The sequence below is a fragment of the Podarcis gaigeae genome (assembly GCF_964106915.1).
Source record: "Podarcis gaigeae genome assembly, chromosome: 6".
NCBI lineage: Eukaryota > Metazoa > Chordata > Lepidosauria > Squamata > Lacertidae > Podarcis > Podarcis gaigeae.
Window position 1 is genome coordinate 31,250,974 of NC_139682.1, and position 22,079 is coordinate 31,273,052.

Consider the following 22,079-nt stretch of genomic DNA (forward strand, 5'->3'; position numbering starts at 1 on the left):
TAAGATGTTCCAGGTAAAATGGTCAACACAGGTAGAAGCTATCAGGGGCCTTATTTCTATAACCTGACCCAAGGTGGGGTGAACTTCTGCTGGATGGACACAACCTGGTTTATACTTCTGCAGAAAGAAATGTTGCAAAAGGACACTTGAATATTATCTGGAAGTGACATTCATGGGTAGCTTGTAATATTTGAAGCACCCTTTGCAAAACCTAATGCCCTCCACATGTTTTGGGCTACAACTCTCACCAGCCCCCTAGTTAGAATGCAAGATTGCTTAGTCCAGCCTGCTTTGGGCAGCACCATAGCAAATTGTAGAATGACCAGGCAATCTCAGACAAGAGATTGATCAGTGGCTGGAAAGAAGATGAGTTTTCTCTGCTTCACTGCTGTTATTGCCCTAACTTGGGGGTGATTTTCAAAGAAAAGTTCTGGTTGAGTGTCCCTTGCCCTTCTCAGCAGTAGCACTTGTGGTGAAATTCCTTCCTTTTAGGGTGGGCAGAAGATAGATCTGTGTCTGCTGGTAGATCTCAGGACATTCTACAAGAATCTCTGACTCTCAGTTGCTTGAAAAAAGCAGTAACAGAATTAACAAGTGCTGCCAACACATTATACTGCTGGAATGAAGAAAGGTTGGGAAACCTGTGTGGAAGGACTGTGAGCTTTGTTCGATTCAGGCTCTCAAAATGAGTTCCTAGGCTCTGAATTCTTTAATTCTTAGTGTGTGTGTGTTTCGAGGATCTTGGGGTTCTAGTAAAAAAGCAAGATCCCACAAGCCTGAAGTCTGCCAGTACCTGATGTAGGTGAGTTGCAGGCTACTTCCTTCTAGCAGTGCCATTGGGAAAGTAGCTAATGCTTCTTTAAGTGAGAGGAGAATGGGAACTTTGCAACTCATTTAAACTTGGTTAACTGCAAGGGATAGCAGATTTGCCTGGAACCAGCATAAACTGATAATAGTGTGATTTAAGAAAAGGACATTTTTGAAGAAACATAGCTGGCTTGGGACTATATGGCAAATATAACAACAGATGTACTGAGTTTTGTGTTGCGTCCATTTATGTTTGTATGCTATTGAAATTTTGAATAAAAATGCTTTTTTTTTTAAAGGAACATAGCTATTCTGTCAAGGCATATGCTTTCAGATTAATTGCGTATGGTGCTGCTATGAGAGGGAAGATAGGTTTTGGTGAAGTCTTTCCCTTCCACCTTTCCAGTGTGGGAGTTCTGAAAGGAAGTGAAGATCTATGAGGCTCTGAAACCAGAACAAACTGGCAGGGTTGAATCTGCCATTCCATGAAGTTCGAACAAATCTAGCAGCCCCTTTCATCTGTTGGATTACAGACCAATCAGAGATATCTGCCTGCCAGACCCTGATATCTCCTCTGAGTGTGCATAGTCACGTGATTTGTGTGCCCATCTTGTAGAAGGTGTCCTGTCTGCCCAGAGGATTTTCTTTTAGATATTTCTGAACTTGTGTATGATTATTACTTATGAATCGTCTTTTGTATTTGTGTGAGAAAGTGATTCGCAGTCGTATCACAGGAGTAATGAGTGATGGTCTTATGGCATCTGCTTATCATGTCCAGACTTTGCCAGTTGTGGAGGCAATGAGTGTGAGCTACAAGGAATGAAACATGAACAATGAAATATTTAGTGGTGGTTTTCCTCATTTATATTTACCCATGGTAAAATAGCTACTGTCACAGGTTAAGCCTGGGCTGGGCCCTATAGCTGGGCCCTATAGACAAGAGAGAGGGTGTCCAGTAAAAAAAATGGAGACAAAACAGACGTTAACTGTTCTTGGGACCTTCTGGTTGCTATTGCACCTTCTCAGGTGTGCACAGCTATTCTTTGCAGTGGTTTGGGAAGCCTAAATAGTGTCCCCACACAATCCTTTTTTACATCAGCTAAATTTAGATGCATGAAAGGGTTGGTTGGGCCAGGTGTTGCTTCTGTAGCATCTGAAGCAGGGCTTCATCTCTTCCTGCTTACCTTCCATTGACATTAGTGTGAAACTGATGTGCAGATTATCCCATTTTGCATTTGGTCCATTTGAATGTTACACTACATGTTGTGGTTCGAGGACCCGATCCCCGCGTAGTGGAATGAAAACACACGGACACGTGATATAAGGTTAACGGGCAAGAAAAGGCCACAACTTTATTGATTACAGCAAGTGAAAAGGTATTGGCTTAGGCATTGGATCACGTCAATTGACTCCACCCACTCGGAGAGGGGTGAGTCTGAAAGGGGGGTTTATTCACAAGTAGGTGGAGCCTGTTGATGCTAATCCAACTATAAGCTCTCCCCTGATGTCACCGAGGGTTGTGCCATGGCCTCCCGCCACACAGGCATCGGACAGAATACACGACCGCCGGATTCCTTTAACGGAATACCCAAAATTGAAGGCGTAGGCGATGGCCACACCTAGCCCTTCCACACATCACAAACACATTATTCCAATGCCTACCCTACCCACCAATACCACGAAAGTTGTGACGATTGCTATGAGGTAGGCGAAAAAACCACAAAGCCTAATGCCAAATGGAAAAATTCCTACCACGCCCCCCGGACAACCAGGGCGACCAACCTAAGGCCCATAGCAAGGCCAAGAGAAAAACTGAAACCCTGAGCTCTAAGGGAGTGGAGGGTGGGTGACTTACAACGGGACAGCGAAAAGTGAGGGCCGCGTGGCTGACGCAACAGCGAGTTAAGCTGCAGTCCACGCCCCTTCCAAGGCACCTGGTTGGGCGCTTGCCCGTGGGCGTGATGCGCCAGCCAGGTGAGTGGGTGGCAGGGGGCTAACACCCCCTTCTTGAGGCGGAGCTCGGCTCCCGCCCACAACCCCTCCCCTCATTTGCAGGAGGAGAGGCTTTTTTGCAGGGAAATACACATGTGTACAAGCAAAGTGCAGCTTCATGCAGTTTTCATGTTCTAGAAAACCTGACTATGAAGCAACCCGAACACCATCGTATTAAATGGCATTTGGCCAAATCTTTCTGTGAGTGTCAGACAAGTAGTTAAAGCAGTGTATCTGATCATTACTTTTCTATTTCTTTATTTTATTTTTGGAGGAAAATGTATTTAGCTTTATGGTCTGTTAAGACAAGAGAATACATGGCAGTCCAAAGAAAGTATTAGGAAACTAAAACAGTTTGCAGGGATGAAATTTTCTGAAGATTTGTTGTGATTCTGTATGCATATTTTTTACTATTATGACCTAATTGTTTAATGAGTATTCAATATTCTCCTTTCACTCTGTTAACAGATGGCGCACTGCGTGACAAAGGTGGAACTGTCCATATCATGCGATAATCTGCTTGATAAAGATGTTGGCTCAAAATCTGACCCTCTATGTGTCCTGCTTCAAGATGTTGGTGGAAACCAATGGACCGAAGTAAGGAATTGTTTCTAGTAATTTGAAAACTACCAGATGTTGGCAATGTGAACACATCTGAACACTTAACGTTTTGATTAAGATTAATTAAGGATTAATATTTTACAGGTTTAAGCAATTAAATGAGCTAAATGACAACAAAATATCACAAGTTTTGTTTCTATGTCCCATTTTAAAAAAATAATACAGGGCTTTTACGTAGCCCAAGCTTTTTAATCATGGAAGTTTTTATAAATTATTTTTAACTGAATTTAGTATTTGCTAATTCATTCCCTCTGGCTTTTGGTGGAGAAAGGAGGCCGGCAACAACATAGCATCAGCATTTTTAATATTCCCATTGTAATGCTGAAATTTCCACTATGTTATCAAATCTTTTTACTGTTTGAAGTTGCATTTGGAGACAATACATCTTTAGTTGCCCCAGAGTCAACATACCCAACTTTTTCTTCTCCCCTTCTGGTTTTACTCAACCTGGAAAAGTGTTCAGGAGAAATCAGAAGCCTGTTCACAACTTTGGCATTTTGGTTTTTCCTAACAAAAAACTATTACTATTATGCAACTTGTGGGGATTTATATATATATAATGGACCAGCATGATTGCCTAAAACTCTTGTTCATTTTTGTAACTTCTACAAGTAATTGATGGTGGAAAGATTGAAGGCAGTATATTTCTGTACTGGCCTGGGTCACATGTAGTGCCAATTCCAAATAATGACTAAGCCTGAGCAAGCAAGTATGTGGGCACACAGAGCACAATCTGCAGCTGTCCCCCAGGCTTACTGCTGATGCACTAATCAAAACTAAGCCAAGCCATGGTTTAGCATATCATTACATGGGAACCCAGGTTCATGGTTTTGTCTCCTCCGAACAAGCCATGAGCAGCAAGCCAAAAACAAACTTTAGCTGCACTTTGTGGTTTACTTGGAGTGAGGCAAACAATGATCTTAGGATCAGACATAATTTTAATCTCATACTATCGTTTAGGGAAGGAGCAAAGTGGCCATGATTTTTTGCTTTGTGTATTTGCATGCTTGCTTGTTCAAAATATGTCATAGTTTGATTTAGCATTCCATGTGACTCAGGCCACTTTATGACCTGAACAACCTACAGGAAAAAAAGGACATTAGTGTTTTCCTTTGTAATTTTGCTTCTTTGGTCCTTAACAAGAAGACCACCATGGAAGATATGCTTCCATGAACTGTTTCCCCTGTGGTAAGCAGCCACAGGAAAGTGTTGTGTAGGAAACAGCTTTATATCAAGTCAGATGATTCGTTCCTCTAGCTCAGTATTTTTGTCACTGGCTGGCAGAGGTGCTCTAGAATTTCAAACAGGAGATGCAGCCAAAGTTAAACACCTAAAATTGCTTAACTTTGGCATATTCAACCATTTTTCTTCCTCTTAACTTAAAACGAAGCACTTGTAAATCCAAATAGTTTCAGAGGGATTAACAACAGTCTTAAATCTCTCCCACTGAAAGTAGAACTTAGAAAGTACTTAACTTTGGTTAGATCGCACCTCTAGTTTTCTGTTGAAGAATGTGAGTGTTAAGCATGACATTTCCTTTTCTTGTTGTATTGTTACAGTTGGATCGAACTGAAAAAATAAAGAATTGCCAGAATCCTCAATTTTCAAAGAAGCTGCGAATTGATTATTATTTTGAGAAAGTTCAGAAACTGAAATTTGGCATTTACGACATTGATAACAAATCCTATGACTTAAATGACGACGACTTTCTTGGAGGGGCAGAGTGCACCTTGGGACAGGTACTGGAAAACATAGTACTGTAATGCTACATGCTATTTTTTAGTCTTTTAATTACACAGATGAAAGGAGGAGTTAATATTCTGAAAGCTTTCAGTTAAGTGTAGAAGTACTTGCATCAAGTGCCTCCTTTTGCGTGGTGGTGCAGGGCTCTATGGGCCTGCTTGTTTGCTGGACACTAGCAAACATCAGTCTTGCCAACCCTAAAACCAGACCTCACTGTGACTATTGCACATAACAATAATTCCATAATAGAGTTGTTCTCAGTCCCACCCCTCGGCTTCGAAATAGATGTTGACCTTATGTCTGATGTATGCTGGCTCTAAGTAACCCAAAATGTGAGGTGTGGCATGGCATTGCAGGAGTGCTCACCCCCACATGTGCCAATGAAATAGGGTAGGAAAACGTACAATGCAGCAATGTTATGTTGGCAGCAAGGAGAATAACAATAATTATTATTATTTATTAAATTTCTATCCCACCCTTTATTCAAAGATCACTGGGTGATTTACAATATAAACACACATACACACACACACACACACACACAGAGAGAGAGAGAGAGAGAGAGAGAGAGAGAGAGAGAGAGTGTTTAAAAGGCCATAGAGGAATATGTTTACCTGCTGCCTAAAAATATATAACAAAGTCACCAGGCGAGCCTCCCCAGTCCCTGGGGACAGCATTCCACAAGCAGGGAGTAGAAAAGGCCAGTTCTCATGTTGCTGCCCTCCTGACCATTCCTGGAGGAGGCTCATGAAGAAGGGCCTCAGATAGTGATTGCAGGGTCCGAGTTGTTTCATATGATGGAAAGCGACCCTTGAGGTATTGCAGTCCTTAGCCCTTTAAGGTTTTATAGGTTGAAACCAGTGCTTTGAATTGGGCCTGAAAACTAATTGGCAGCCAGTGCAATTCAGCCAGGATTGGTGCTATATGCTCCAACCGTCTTGCCCTTGTAAGCAACCTGGCAGCTGAACTGTCTTCAGAAGCATCACCAAGTACCAGAACATAGACAACAGAAGTTAGGCTATCCCTGTCCGGATATGGGTGCAGCTGGGTCCCCAGCCAAAGCTGATGGAAGGCACTCCATGCCACCAAGGCCACCTTAGCCTCAAGCAACAGCAATGGATCCATGCTATTCCTTCAGAGGGAGTGGAACCCCATCAAGAGCAGGCCACCTCCCATCCATGCGGTCTAGGGAACCACCCACTAACAGAGCCTCTGTCTTATCTGGATTGAGCTTCACTTTATTGACTCTTATCCAGTCCATTACCAAGGCAAGGCAACAGTCCGGCACACCCACTGCCACACCTGTGGATGTAAAGGAGAAGAATTACATTGCCGACACTGAAAGCTCTGGATAAGGGGCTGCTGCGCTGGTGGCAGCAAGTCATCTGCCATAACATTGTTGTTACAGCATTAGATGTTGTTCTTAGGGCTGAGTTACACAATCCTTTCAGCACCTTGGCGTGTGAGTTTACTTGATCCTTATAGTGTTTGTCCTTTTAATTTAAAATAAAGCATCCTGAGGCTTTGGGAACTGTCTGAAAATCCAAATGGTTAAATCACGTAAAAGTTCAAATCTGTTTCTCATTACACTTATATAGTTACATTGACATGTATCTTGGCAAATGCTTTTGGGATTCATGATAAAAATTCACACTATGTAAATAGTTATGATTGGCTGTTATAACTGATAGCTGCAAAAATGTCTGTTGTGTTGACAGCATGTTAATTGGCTTCTTGCCAATGATATTTCTTCCTTCACATTTCTGCCTCAGGGTAGAATATATCACTTTATGTGACCTTTGTAATGGATGCATACATTTCATTCTTCTTTAGATTGTGTCGAGTAAAACTGTCACTCAGCCTTTAATGCTGAAGAAAGGAAAACCTGCAGGAAAAGGCACTGTTACGGTAAGAAACTCATTTCTGGCTAGTTTAAGGTTCCTCTACAATTTTTTTCACCAATAATTGCTTTGGGGAACCCTTTAAAATCCTTGTTAGTGGTCCCCCATAGCTCAACTGTGTGGCTCATAACTACTAGGAGCCATTCATTCCGTGTTGGGCGGGGGGTGTTTATGGAATTCCCGCCCAACTGAGATTAGACAGGCATCCTTTGCTGAACTTCAATCACATGACAAAGTCTTCCTTATTTCAGCAGGCATTTTAAGGTAATTTTCTGGTTTTATGAACAAATCGAATTGTGAGTGTTTTTCTTTTAAGAATATATATACCATTAATTTTAAATATTAAGTGATATAGAACTATCTGAAATAAACATAAATTTAAAAATTATGATCGATTTCAGAATTACTCCAGTTTAACAGACAAAATAGTGTTTTTTAAGTATCATATTAAAAAAAGTGATCCAATACAAAAGCTATTGGGGTACATTGGAAATCTCAGTGTCTATTTAAATTCTTTATTGGGCTATCAGGAAGCCCTGGAGGAGAAAAAGGGAACTATGAGATATTGGCTTATAACAGAAGAGGAAACAACACAGAAACCAAATAATATCTAAGTGAAATACTGGCCTCATAGTAAATAGTGGAAGTGGGCCAATGTACCTCAGTAACCTCAATGGCCTAATGAGGTTTCTGTTTGTATTTTCTTTTTCCAAATAAGAAATAAACATTTCAAGTTTAGACTATGTTAACCCCTGTGTCAAAGCAAAGCAGAATTAACCCTAGGTTGAAATTTACTCCTGGAGACCAACAAACCCCTGTGATCCTTTTTGTAATTGTTGGTGGGTGTGTTGTGTGTACACAGGAATGTACAGGCCTTTAAAAAAAAAACAAAATAGGTACCGTATTTTTCGCTCTATAAGACGCACTTTTCCCCCTCCAAAAATGAAGGGGAAATATGTGTGCGTCCTATGGGGCGAATGCAGGCTTTCACTGAAGCCTGGAGAGCGAGGGGGGTCGGTGCGCACTGCTAGCGGAGAGCTTGCCTGCGCCCAGAAGCTTGGGGCGTGCTGAGCTCAGCATGCCCCAGGCTTCGGGCTTTGCACAGCTCTCCGCTAGGCATGGGTAGCTAGGCTGCGGATAGCAGCCTGTTCTGGGGTGAAAATATTTTTTCCCCCTTTATTTCCCCCCCAAAAAACTAGGTGCGCCCTATGGGCCGGTGCGCCCTATGGGGCGAAAAATACGGTAAGTGCTACAGAATTCATTATATAGGCATACATGCTAAGGGTTTGCCTATCCTATTTTGAGAAGTTGCTGGGAATAGTATAGACATTTTGTAGTTTCCCATTCCCATTCATTTCAATAGGGCTAAATCAGACCTCTGATAGTTAAACATTTTTTAAAAAAACAATGAAAAGATGAGGGGAGTGAAACAGGACAACAAACCTCATTATTGTCAAATCTATGTGTGGAGTATGAAGTGGTTCAGGTTTGCTTTTAAAAAAACCAAAACCGTTTTGCAAGTAATTCAGACAGCTTCTGGATTCCACAGCAGTCACATTATCACAGGAGGAATTTAGGAAGTAAATAACACTGCTGCTTCATGCGAATGTATTTGGAACATAATAGCTTCACATACTTCTCCTTTGGTTAAGCTAACTGTAAAGTACATTGGTGAATTTGTTTTATAATTTGTGTATTTGAACGGCCTGCATTATTCACATTAGAAATACTTTCCAAAATCTCACTGAAATTATTTCCCCTCGAATTTTTAGATTTCTGCAGAAGAGATTAAAGACACTAGAGTTGTGTCCTTAGATGTTGAAGCCCGGAATTTAGACAAAAAGGTAAATGGTATATTGAAAGTAACTCTCTTTCCAGTTCATTCCGTACTTGAACCAACATTTATATCCCATCTTTCCTCCAAGGAGTTCAAGGTGGTGTACAGAGCTCTCCCCACTCCATTTTATCCTCGCAGCAACCTTGTGAGGTAGGTTAGGCTGAGAGGCTTGACTGGCCCACTGAGCTTTATGGTTGAGTGGGGACTAGAACCCTGGACACTTCCCCACACTGGCTCTATAGCAGTACCTGTGTGAATAGGTTTCACAAGGTCTGTCATGACAGAACCATCAAGAAGGAAATGGCAATAAGTGTAGTAATTAAGGGCTTACATGAGAATGGACCTGTCTGTTGCTTCGAAGGGGGCGGGGGGGGGGAGGTTGAATGTGAGAGGCATGTGTGTAGACCACACTTGAAATTAAAGGTGATTATTATTTTTATTTTGTAAAGCTTTTTTCATTTATTGAAGTTAATTCTTGAAGTAAAGATTTCCTAGAGAAGCATAATAATTTCAGCTCTCGCTACCATGGATTTTGGTTAAAGCTTAAAGCACTTTATAGTTTGCCTTAGCTGAGCATAGGCATGCATTATTTGCAGGCTACTAAATGAACAAAAGGACCCAACAGAAACATCTGTGACTGAAAATAAGCTGTTATTCGTTGAATGTTTGGGGGGGTTGCCAGTAATAATAGATATAATATGAATAGCAGAAATGTATATTGCTCTAGAAGTTCTTACATCCTGAATTATTATTTGTATAAAGATCAAGGTTCTTTTTCTATGCAGGATTTTTTGGGCAAATCTGATCCATTTTTGGAGTTTTATAAGGAGAGTGATGGTGGAAAATGGCAGCTTGTCTACCGATCAGAGGTAGGATTTACACAGTGATTCAACTTTTGAACTTCAGGAGCTGCTATATCTTAATGAACTCTGAATGAACTCAGTTGCAAAAAAATGGAGCTGCTACTTCTTTGGACAAAATCAGGCAGAGGCATTATGCATAAATGGAGCTCTGCCAATCCAAGATTCTTCGGCCAGACTTTGGGTGATACCTCCTCATCCCACACTCTTCCGGAGGGCTTCCGATCTTCAGAAACACCTTTTCAGTGGGCAGAGTGGGCTGCATTACATAGTAATTTCTTCTGCTAGTGGTTCTCAGACTTCAACCCACTATAAGTTCCTCATATTTGGGCAGTGATGTACAAGCCAGTTGGGATGTCTGGAAGGCACTGCAGCAGCTCTTAAATTTTGCAGCTGTAGCCACCCAAAATCTCATACTTACGCCAAACTGTGCACATTCAGCTGAGATGCATGTTTAAATTTATCTAGGTATGAAACTAGAAATTGGCTTTAAAAATACAGAAAATACATACATGTTTATTACACATCAAGTGTATTAATAGATATTTGCCTATAAGCAGTGAGTTATGTCTTATCATAATGGTACTCTACTTTTCATCCAGAAAATTATTATGCAGGTATTGGAACAGAATTATTATTTAAATAATAATAATCTGTGGAAATCTAGGTGAGGGAATGCCATTGTCATAATGTACTTGTAGGATGAGGAGAGATCTCAGGCGCTTGATTGTAATTGGATTTCTTTTATAGGTAATTAAGAACAATTTAAATCCCTGCTGGAGAAAGTTCAGTGTTCCTCTGCAAACATTCTGTGGTGGTGACTTCAACAAACCAATGAAGGTGATGACAATGATTTAACTTTAAAAAATAAAAATAAAATACAGGTTAGAGAACCCATTTGATTTAATTATAAACATCTTTTGCAATATGAAGTCTGACTGTGGAAGAACTAAAACCAAATAATGTGTGGCTGCCCAGTAATTTAATTAGATTGCCATTATTTTTGCACCAGATTTCCTTCTGTGTGCTTACCCATTTATTTCTTTGAAATATACTTGCAGCACTGAAAATACTGGCAATATGAGCTATTCTCCATCCCTCTAACTGAGCAGGAACCCTTGTTCTGTTTATTGGTTAACCTGGAAACATCATCTGCCAGAGCTGTCTTTCTGTATAGACTAGTTTTTGCAGTACATCCACTGTGGACTACAACTATGTCTGAAAATAATAAATAATATTATTTAATCCTACACGCTTAAATGTAGTTTTATGGAAGACCAAGATCATGAAGACCTAAATAGCGGCTTGAATTTTCAAAAGTAAGTCTGTAGTATTGCTGGTTCTGTGGGAAAGCTTGAAAATATGACCTGAGTGTACCCAAATGCCCTTTGGAGGATGCTTGGCTCTGTTTTTAAGCTATGGTTTTTGTGGCTTAATTAATGAAATTATTATCTTCATATCCAAACATTCTAAACTATATAGTGACCACAAAGCCTCCACGAGTCCATTGCTTTTTAAAAAAATGCACTTCCAAGTATCTAATGCAGTTGTTTAATTTGCTTAATTTGCTGATGTTCAGAAGTGAAGTCATATCCACTGCCCGGTAAAATTGCCATTTAAGATAGGATTTTTAATATATCGGCCAACCAAATTTCACAACCTGGACTTTCTAGTCTGCTTGCAGGGTTCCCACAGCCCTTGGGTGGGCAACATTTGGCCCTACAGATGTTGCTGGGCTGCAACTCCCATCACCCCTGCTTGTTAGCCATACTATCTGGGACTTACGGTAATTGGTGTCCAACAACATCTAGGTGCCACAGGTCTCCACCCCTGGCGTTGGCTACTGTCACAACAGAATGCTGGACTTAGATGGTCCTTTGATCCAATCCAGATGGGCAGCTCTTATGTTTTGTGCTGGCTGTCTTGGTAAATTAAGGCTGCTTGGGAGAAGCTGAGCTGTATATGTGGAAGAGGGAGTATTATACTCACGTAAAGGAATGGAAGATGCTAGATACCTTTAGTGAGATAGTCATAATTGGAGGAATAAAACATAAATGTTGAGGATCCCCTCAGCTGTTGCTCATTGTCAAACCTTCCATTTTTGCCGATCACAACTAGATTGGGTATTTCTAACCAGAGTCATGTCCTGGTTATGTAACTGAAGGTGTGTTAGCAGTGTCAGTAGATTATCTCTACTTGGAGATTAATGAAGGAAATTATGACTTTAGGGGGCTTGTAAGAACTTACAGCAAGAACAGTTGATAGTACAACTATGGGACCCGGCATGTGTAAATAGGCCTGCGGTATTCCCCAGGGGAATCAGGTGAACATTCATTCTAATAACCTTCTAGTAACTGTCCTTGGGGTTGGGCTGGAGTGCTCTCATTCTTCTTTGTTTATTCAGAATATGCATGAGCATGCTGGATGACAGCACCAAATTTGCACCTATAAAGGGCATGTCCTTCCCACCCAAGCAGGGAGAGAAGAGCATTTTACATTCATGTATCTTTCTGGATCTGCATTTGCAAAAGCTTTCCCTGCCTGAGCAGAGGGAGATTGAAACTAAGCAGAGCCAATTGAAACTAAATCCAAGACAAGAGTGATAATGGTTGGTGTGTAGATAGACCAGGGGATAAAAGATGAAAAGAGCATCGCCTCCTTGGTTCAGTCAGGTTTGCAATTTGATTTTCAAGTGTAAACCAGGAGCACTTGTCACCTCCTAATCTGGTGAGAAGGTTGGATTTCCCCCACTATCTATGCCATTACTGAAAGGTACTGCTTTTCAATTGATGGTGTTCTAGAATGCACACTGTTGGCTTATGCTGTTTTAAATCTTACTTTACTCCTAAAAACACATCACTGAATGTTGGTCACAAACAAATTAGAGGGATGTGCATTCAAGATAATATATTTACCATCAAGCCATTTATATGTAAGCCGTATATTGTATCTAGACGTAATTCCTATCTTTTAAATCTGCTGGTAAACAAGGGCAGTGTTGAAAGCTACCTCTTGTTTAAACTATAGCATTACCCAAAGTTATTTTAAGCCCCAAACACATAGCAGTTCTCAATTGAGTCCTGTGTTCCTTCCATTGGAGACTAAATGGCTTAGCATGGACATTCAGGTCATATTTCATTTGACTTTTGAGAATGAGGCTTGCAGGTTTTTGCATGACTAGATATCACCAGGGAAGAGTATTCATGCAAAGTTCTTAAAATAAGAGGGAACTTTGGATTATACGGTTTGTGTTAAGGCTCTTCTTTGCTGTTGAATGTCTTGGGTTTTTGTGCTGTTTTTGTTTTGTTCCCATTGTTTCTTTTATAAGGCTTATATAAGACTTAATTTCAGTTGATTGCTTGGCTTCTCTAACTGGATTTTTACTTAATTTAGCCTTGGAACAGTCATTTTCTTCTTTTTTTTATCTGCTCAGCATTTTAGTTGCATTTCCATTGCCTACTAAACAGGTTCGTACCCATGGCTCTCCTCAAGGACTCATTTTTGGGTCTCTCTCTTACTATTAGGTTTCAGTTAGTGATATGGATGACAGCACCAGTTCAGATTTGATAGGGGAGTTCACATGCATCACTGCAAAGCTGTTGGAAACGAGAGACCAAGCGGTGAGCAGCAGTCATTCTCTCTTATAAAGTTCTGCTTGTCCATTGCCTGCTGTTTCTTTCCTTTCAGGTGCACTGTTCAGATTATGATAGTGATGGGTCACATGACTTGATAGGCATTTTTGAAACTAACCTCTCCCAGCTACAGAAGGCAGGTGGCAGCTCTCCGGTGAGCTTTTACTTTTACCTTCTTTTATTAACTAATTGAACCTATTTCTCGTTGCAAAGAAGAGTCATAGAAACAATAAATTGATTCTCACAGAGCTACAATTCCCAGCACCCTTTACAGTTCCTAGGAAGCAATAGATGTTGTATTTTAAGTCATCTGTGTTCAGCAACGCAAGATATCTAATTTCTGCTTCCTGGTTTACTACGAGGGGGAAAGGAAGCCATGTTTGCTATCGCAGCGAACTGGTTGCTGCTTTTTGGAGTTTTTAGGCAGCTCGCAGGCAACGAGTGCCCCAGAGAAGGTCCTGGGGACGACCAGGACATTGAGGGTTCCCGCAGAGGTCAAAAGCGAGCTCCCAACGGGTCTGCATGGTTTCATTTGGTGTCGGGCTGACCCGGCGGTCAAGCTGTGATCACTTGCCAGTATGCATGGCGACCATTATTTTTTCTAGCTTGGGTCTTGTCCTATGTATCTTAAAATGTGAACTATGTGGTTTCATTTCATTAACTAGAACAAGTTTCTTTGATGTGTGTTGCGTTCTTTGTAGGTGGAATTTGAGTGTATTCACCCTGAGAAGAAGAGAAAGAAGAAGAGCTATAAAAACTCTGGCATTGTTCGAGTCAAGTCTTGCAAAGTAAGGAGCATTTCATACAGAAGAGTTTTCTATTCTGTGATTGTAGGGTAGAAGTTGTAACAGTTGTGTGCTGTTTTTTTCAGATTGAAATGGAATATTCTTTCCTGGATTACATCATGGGAGGCTGCCAAATTAATTTCACTGTGAGTTGGGTCACCTGTTTACATGCCTTTTCCACCTAAGTTAAAACAACTCAAGCATTTATATATTCCTGTGAAAAAGCCATTGCACTTAAACTGCACAAAAACCAGTTTACTAGATCTGTCAGTGAATAAGTCTGCTGCTTGTATATCTGCCAGACTAAACAAAATGAATTCACTGATCTTTCTAATACATAGTCTCCCTGGTTGCATTTTGGGGGAACCTAATGTTTGACCTTTCTTCAGCTGCCTTGAGTGTTTTAGTGATTATTTCAGCAGCATTCTTCACTGGTGTTAGGTATGCTTGAAGTCAACTTCCATGAATGTTGGGCTTTCTTTGGTTGCCTGTTTCTAGAAAGAAATCTTATCTTTGTGTTCTTTGTTATTGTGTCAGGTGGGTGTAGATTTCACCGGCTCCAATGGAGATCCAAAGTCACCAGATTCTCTTCACTATATCAGTCCAAATGGGATAAATGAATACCTGACCGCCATCTGGTGTGTGGGGAACGTGGTACAGGATTATGACACGTATGTTAAAACTATTTTTAGCTGCTCTAGCTGCGAGCGTTAGTAATAAGTGAAATTTAATAGAGTTAAAAGTGATGTATTTGACTGAGTAACTTCAGTCCCTTCAACCTTTATGTATTATGCATCTCCTGCATCTCGGGTTATTGCTGAGAATGGTAATTCAGTGAGAGTTGCAGTAGATTGTCCTTTGTTTTGTTGGTTCCTTCATGAGAGTAAGTGATTGTTTTGCTTTTCTGCTTGCTCATAAAATGACACTGCTGAGTCTCGGTACTTGAGAGCAAGAGCTGTAGACAGTCATGTATAAATGAAAATGATCACTGCTCATGGGATGAGTGTGCATTTTCCCCTGACATTTTAAACTGAAGGAGGAGTCAACTCGATTACAACATTGGCTCCTGGAAGCCTCGTTTCCCCTGCACTCTTACTGCTTGCTTCGCTTTTAGCAGTTTTGGTTTCTGAGGTAGCATGCAGTTTCTGCCAGCTTGTAGCAGTGGTAACTATGAATTGTTTTTGTTCAGTTGAAGGTAACATGTCTATCTTTCCTCCTCCTCTACCCCCTACATCTTTCAGTGACAAACTGTTCCCTGCCTTTGGGTTTGGAGCTCAAGTTCCTCCAGACTGGAAGGTGAGTTTCTTAGCTCAAGTGTTTCTTAATTCAAATGCCTTGGTATTTGGCTACATGACTAAGTGTGTCTCTTTCCCAGGTATCCCATGAATTTGCATTGAACTTTAACCCTACAAATCCCTATTGCCAAGGTAAGCATTTAGTAATCTTCATGACCCAGTAATCGAATTTGACAAAGTGTGCATCAGAGCGTATGTTCCATTAAAAATAAAGAACAGGACCAGCAGAGCTTCTAGAGTTTTTGTCAGGACTTTTGTGCATGACTTTTGGTATATTTTCTTTGCCACTCCACCTGTTCTGTAGCCACAGTCCTCTTGGCAGCCAGTGACCACCTCTGCAAGGCTCCAAGAATTATGCTGTGTGCTGCAGGCAGTACATGTTTTGCCATCCTCTGAAAATAACTGATTCACACACCCTACAAATGTGGTGAAATGGGGGGAAGGCGTGTCTGCTCAACTTCAGTTATTGTGCACACATTAGATTGCCATTTCCATTTTGTGACAGAAAGGATAAAAGTTGAATAACTGTGGGAGGATTTATGGAGAACACTGGGAAATAAGCAGCGTACATACACACGAACTATTGCAATAACAATTGGTGTTTCCATTTTTCAGGAATCCAGGGAATTGTGGATGCATATCGCCAGGCACTGCCTCAGATTCGTCTCTATGGTCCAACAAATTTCTCCCCAATTATAAATCATGTTGCCAGGTTTGCTGCTCAGGCAGCACAGCAAAATACTGCTTCTGTGAGTCTGTTTGATTTAATATTTTGGATGTATTTGTTTTTAAGTGATGGATTGGGGGTGTAAGTCACAAGAGGCATTTATTTAAAGTATTCTTTATGAAAGTATTCTTTCATTACTTCACTGTTGTGAAGCCATAGTCTACCATGAAACTTCACATACTGAATGGATTTGTAGTCAGGCTCTACCCTCTGAATTCTGTGTTTTCTCTGCAATTCATTCCCATGTGGTAGAGTTAGGACATACTGTACTTCTGTTTGTCTGGTACTTTCAAGTCATGGGTTCAAGACGCTTTACATTTCTCCCACTGCTTTCCCCGGGAAAACCTGTTTACTGCTGAATCAGAACAAAGTCAATCCACAGAAAACCTGATTATAGAATCATAGAATCATAGAGTTGGAAGAGACCACAAGGGTCATCGAGTCCAACCCCCTGCCAAGCAGGAAACACCATCAGAGCACTCCTGACATATGGTTGTCAAGCCTCTGCTTTAAAGACCTCCAATGAAGGAGACTCCACCACACTCCTTGACAGCAAATTCCACTGTTGAACAGCTCTTACTGTCAGGAAGTTCTTCCTAATGTTTAGGTGGAATCTTCTTTCTTGTAGTTTGGATCCATTGCTCCGTGTCCGCTTCTCTGGAGCAGCAGAAAACAACCTTTATCCCTCCTCTATGTGACTTCCTTTTATATATTTGAACATGGCTATCATATCACCCCTTAACCTCCTCTTCTTCAGGCTAAACATGCCCAGCTCCCTTAGCCGTTCCTCATAAGGCATCGTTTCCAGGCCTTTGACCATTTTGGTTGCCCTCCTCTGGACACGTTCCAGTTTGTCAGTGTCCTTCTTGAACTGTGGTGCCCAGAACTGAGGTCTGACCAGAGCAGAATATAGTGGCACTATTACTTCCCTTGATCTAGATGCTATACTCCTATTGATGCAGCCCAGAATTGCATTGGCTTTTTTAGCTGCCGCATCACACTGTTGGCTCATGTCAAGCTTGTGGTCAACCAAGACTCCTAGATCCTTTTCACATGTACTGCTCTCAAGCCAGGTGTCACCCATCTTGTATTTGTGCCTCTCATTTTTTTTGCCCAAGTGATTGATGTTTGTTCTGATTCAGCAATAAACAACGGGTTTTCCATGAGAAAGCAGTGGGACAAACCTAAAACATATTGGACCCACAACTTGAAATCACGGGACAAATGGAAGTGTGCGTGAACCCTTGAAGTACTAAAGCCTAGGTTATTAATTCTATCCAAAATAATTTCAAATAAAGCTAACGTGAAATAGCTAGTTTGAGAATTGAACTGGGTTTTTAAAGTTACTTTACTGTATTTTATTGTTTTCAATCCAGTTTTTTTTTACTCTTTCATGCTTTACGAAGTTGTGAGACACAGTGTGCAGATCGTTCTTTATAATTGAGCAAACACAGAAGTATAAAAACATCAGCCTTTCAGTCCCTTCCTTAACTCTTGCCTAAGATTTGAAGTCAACCTCTATTGACTAATCTAATTTTCTTGCAGCAATACTTTGTCTTGCTGATAATCACAGATGGGGAGATCACTGATCTGGACCAAACCAGGCAAGCCATTGTCAATGCCTCCAAGCTGCCCATGTCTATCATTATCATTGGAGTTGGGAGCGCTGAGTTCAAAGCCATGGAATTCCTTGATGGAGACGATGGTGTTCTAAAGTCCTTGTCAGGGGAACCAGCTGCACGAGATATTGTCCAGTTTGTGCCCTTCAGGAGGTTCCAGAATGTAAGTTGAAGAATACCTAACTCTTCCAGAGAGTTATACTTTGTCAGCAGGCAATATTATTTACTTCTTGAAAACTCTTTGGTTCACACATAATGCTACAATGTAGGCAAAACAAGCCAAGTTTCATAATCCAACCACAAACTTTAACTTCAGATTGTGGTTTGTTGGCAGTAAGCAAATCATAGTGAGGATGCTGGACACAGTTCACATTTAATGCTAAACCATGGTTTAGTAAACCATAATCCGTTGTTTGACCCAGAATTTCTCATAGCATTGTTTGTACAATTTTTTAAAAAATTAATAATAACAATGTCCAAAGCCAACTATGAAAACCATTCCTTTTCTTGCTCTTGTCGTCACTGATGTTGTCTTGCTCTTTCTTCGTTACAGGCTCCTCGTGAGGCACTTAACCAGTCAGTGTTAGCTGAAGTTCCTAAGCAACTGGTATCCTACTTCAAGATGCTTGGCTTGAATCCCATGAAGTTGCCTTCAGAAAAACAGCCATAAAGCACAATACCTTTCATTTACAAGGAAAAGAATACTGCATAAAGAGCTTTCCAGTGAATAGTCCTGTCCCCTATGTATTACTCTGCATTCAAAACAATATTTCTGTACTTCCAACATATACAGGGAATATGATATACTTGCAGACAATATATAGGAATACTAGTGCTCTTGGCAGTTCTTATTAGAAAACTGACGAATACCTTATGGCCAAATCCATTTGCATTCTGTCTACCTGCCCATGCTGTGCAGCACACAATCCTAGTGAAGAATCTTGGGTTTGTTTGTTTTTTAAAAGTCAAGATCCTAGCCCTTGATTTAAAAGAAAGTTTTTTTAATTTTAATTTTTCTGCTGAAGTCGCAGAACCTGAATGGAGCCTGGGACGTGGCTTTCAGAAGGTGGTGAAACTTCTTATATCACAAAATGGCTGCTAATGCTTGCTTCTGTCCTTTGCTGATTTATATCCCATTCCCATATTATTTAATCTGCTCAACCCTTCACTGCATTTTTGAGTCAGTTGTGAAGGTTCATTCATAACAAATTATGAAAACACCAAATAATTGTACTAAAATTACAAAAAAAAAACTTAAAGGGGAAAAATGGCCAGGTATTCACGCAGCTCACTAAAAAGAATTGTCTTGTGAGTGGTTGCTTCTCTCAGTTTAGAATGTATTTGAAATCTAGCTGCTATAAAGTTTACATATATAGTTATATATTACTTACCATGTATTGCTGGATGGTCTCTTCTGTGTCTAGAAAGAGAAATCATTTTGCATTGATATATACCAAAATCACTGATTGCCTTAATTTCTACTATGCCTTTATGGAATGCCAATGAATTTTTTAGTACTTTATTTACAATGAAACCTTAAGCTTCAGGTCCCAAAATCAATTGCAAATCAAGAGAATCTTGCTTCAAAGGTGCTGTTTACATATAAAAATTCTTTCTCAAGGGCATTTTGGTCAGTGTGTTTCAAACTGGGCTATGTACTGATATGCAGGGGAGAGCAAGTGAGATACAGTGGTGCCTCGCAAGACGAAATTAATCCGTTCCGCGAGTCTCTTCGTCTTGCGGTTTTTTCATCTTGCCAAGCACGGCTATTAGCGGCTTAGCGGCTATTAGCGGCTTAGCAGCTTTAAGAAAAAGGAAACAAACTCGCAAGAACTCGCAAGACGTTTCCTCTTGCGAAGCAAGCCCATAGGGAAATTCGTCTTGCGGAATGACTCAAAAAACGGAAAACTCTTTCGTCTAGCGAGTTTTTCGTCTTGCGAGGCATTCGTCTTGCGGGGCACCACTGTAATTTGTGTTTCTGTCTCTGAATTATCACTTAGGAAAAGGGATGTGTGTGGATGTACTGTTAAGCAACTGCTGCACTATCTGTCCCAGGTTTATTGCAATATTTACAATCCTGTAGTTTTATTTGTAGCAAAAGCTTGGAAGCTTGCTTTAGGCAACATTATTTTAGCTGTATTGTTTATAAAATGTATTACATGCTTCCTACAGCTTTTGGATTTAAGCACTTTAAAACATCATATAAAATCTTTATTGGATTTAAGGAAAACAGTATATGGAGATCTTTAATATTTAATACTACCAACTATTACTAATTACTGTTCCAAAATATAAGAAAATTACGTTAGAGTAAAATCCCTGCACAATACCTAAATAGCCTCTTCTTTTGAAACTGCAATTTGATCCATGCATAAATTTGATCCTGTATAAATTAGATATACAAATTATAGATGTTTCAATTAGAACTGCAATATTTATCATTTCAACAGCTATGTGAAATGTACACTTAGTTCTCCAGGAACAAAATATACAGTGAATACTACAAGCCTAGGACCTTCCTTTGCTGTTACTTCTGGTGGGTTACATGTGTTCAAGCAGTTTCTAAGAATGAGGTTGTAGATTTCTAAAGTGGGAGAATGGACCGTATCACCAGACTGCATGCACAGTAAGTAGCATTCAGTGTTTTTAATGCTTCCTTGCATTTAAAAACAAAAACTAACAAACTTATTCCCGCAGGTAGAAAACTTAGCAGAGATTTCCTTTAAAAAATTATCTGGGGTAACATTTAAAAATAACACCTCCACCAAGCATTCTGAAATAGTATAATTCCTGTTGCCACCTCAGAATGCTGTTCTGTTGCAGGTATATGCTACACCAGGCTTCCTCAACCTCGGCCCTCCCGATGTTTTTGGCCTACAACTCCCATGATCCCTAGCTAGCAGGACCAGTGGTCAGGGATGTTGGGAATTGTAGTCTCAAAACATCTGGAGGGCCAAGGTTGAGGAAGCTGAATCTGTTACAATTGAAAGTTATCCATTTCTGAACCTTAAGAAAGATGCTATGTGCAGACGAATTAAACTCTAATGTTATTATTTTCTTCAGTACAATAAAAGTGATAATGCATTATGATGAAAGCTGCTTGCTTCTTTTTCTTCTTCTTGATTTGTATAAACCACTGCGATACAATGCTTACATTGCTTTACCACTTATTTCTGTCATTCACATTTCCATTTTGCAGATAGTTACTTTTCCAAAGCTAAACAGTAATTTACTGGCTGAACAGGTACTTTTTGAACTCAAACGCTGGTCTGTACTGGAGTATGTTGAAGTCTGAAATGCTTGTGCCTTTCCTTATGAAAGCTGCCATTCTTTTATAGCGGTCCTGATTTTCTGCAGATGTCAATGTAGTCAATACTTTTGGTGCCTAGGGCACAACATTGGTTTTTCTCCTGGAGTAACAGGAGAAGCACACACCATTTAACATTCAGAAACATAAATATTCTTAATCAGTTCTGTGGAAAATTGGGAGGTATACCTCTTGCAAATTGAGTTAATAATGCATCTTAGCATCTTGCTCTCCTTTTAGCCAAGTGCCTTTTGAGCAATTGTGATGCTTTGTGGGTAGCTATAGTGTGGGTTATTTTGCAGTATACTAGTGTGCCCTATTGGCACATAGTTTGGTAATCTCCAATACTATACGCCAGAATATATGTATGACTAGCTCTCCAGATAATGCTGTTTATGGATCTACCCCAGTATTGTTGACTCTGACTTGCAACATCTCTTTAAGGTCTCAGGCAGAGGTCTTTCTCATCTGATCCTTTAACTAGAAATTTTGGTGATTGAACCTGGAACCTTCTGCATGCAAAGCAGATGCACTGCTACTAAACTATAGTCCCTTTTAAGATAGTCTTGATTGCAGCCAGAATAAGTTATGACTTTTGTACATCATGGCTGTAGCAGTCTGGGGGTCTCTTTATCAGTTCTTGCTGGTCTGGCAGAATTCAGCTGGCATAACTGGCAGGGCCTTCTCATGGGAGAAATGCTACACACATACTGTTTCACTGGAAATATTATTGGCCAACTTGGAATGACAGCCTGGTTCTTTGGTAGAAAATTGGAGTATTTTACCAAAGTAAGCTTTGCTTTTTTGGAAACTATTACATTGATATTCTATTGCACTGCTTGGTTTGGTTGATTAATGCCGAAAAGATTCAGTTCTTCATGTAAGAATTATCATCTTGTGTACCACAAACTCCATTAAATTTCTTTATCAAACTCAAGGTGTCTTCAGTCTCT

The 22,079-nt window shown here is 40.3% G+C and overlaps 1 protein-coding gene across 11 annotated transcripts in view; it reads left to right on the forward strand.

Moving 5' to 3' along the window:
- CPNE1 (copine 1) overlaps window positions 1-22,063 on the forward strand; it is a 53,987-nt gene extending 31,924 nt beyond the window's left edge. For 6 of the 11 annotated variants that reach the window (XM_083746566.1, XM_083746569.1, XM_083746568.1 and 3 more), the window contains 15 exons: window positions 3,268-3,396; window positions 4,980-5,159; window positions 6,997-7,071; window positions 8,837-8,908; window positions 9,687-9,770; window positions 10,512-10,601; window positions 13,449-13,547; window positions 14,095-14,181; window positions 14,265-14,324; window positions 14,716-14,849; window positions 15,420-15,474; window positions 15,554-15,605; window positions 16,089-16,222; window positions 17,746-17,982; window positions 18,373-19,442. In XM_083746566.1, the coding sequence (XP_083602692.1) occupies window positions 3,268-3,396; window positions 4,980-5,159; window positions 6,997-7,071; window positions 8,837-8,908; window positions 9,687-9,770; window positions 10,512-10,601; window positions 13,449-13,547; window positions 14,095-14,181; window positions 14,265-14,324; window positions 14,716-14,849; window positions 15,420-15,474; window positions 15,554-15,605; window positions 16,089-16,222; window positions 17,746-17,982; window positions 18,373-18,489 (1,605 nt within the window). In that variant the 3' untranslated portion in view covers window positions 18,490-19,442. Of the gene's footprint in view, window positions 1-3,267; window positions 3,397-4,979; window positions 5,160-6,996; window positions 7,072-8,836; window positions 8,909-9,686; window positions 9,771-10,511; window positions 10,602-13,285; window positions 13,382-13,448; window positions 13,548-14,094; window positions 14,182-14,264; window positions 14,325-14,715; window positions 14,850-15,419; window positions 15,475-15,553; window positions 15,606-16,088; window positions 16,223-17,745; window positions 17,983-18,372; window positions 19,443-20,777 lie in introns of those variants that run through there. The other 5 variants (XR_014566139.1, XR_014566140.1, XM_083746565.1 and 2 more) reach the window with 3 other exon arrangements.
- The last annotated feature ends 16 nt before the right edge of the window (window positions 22,064-22,079 follow it).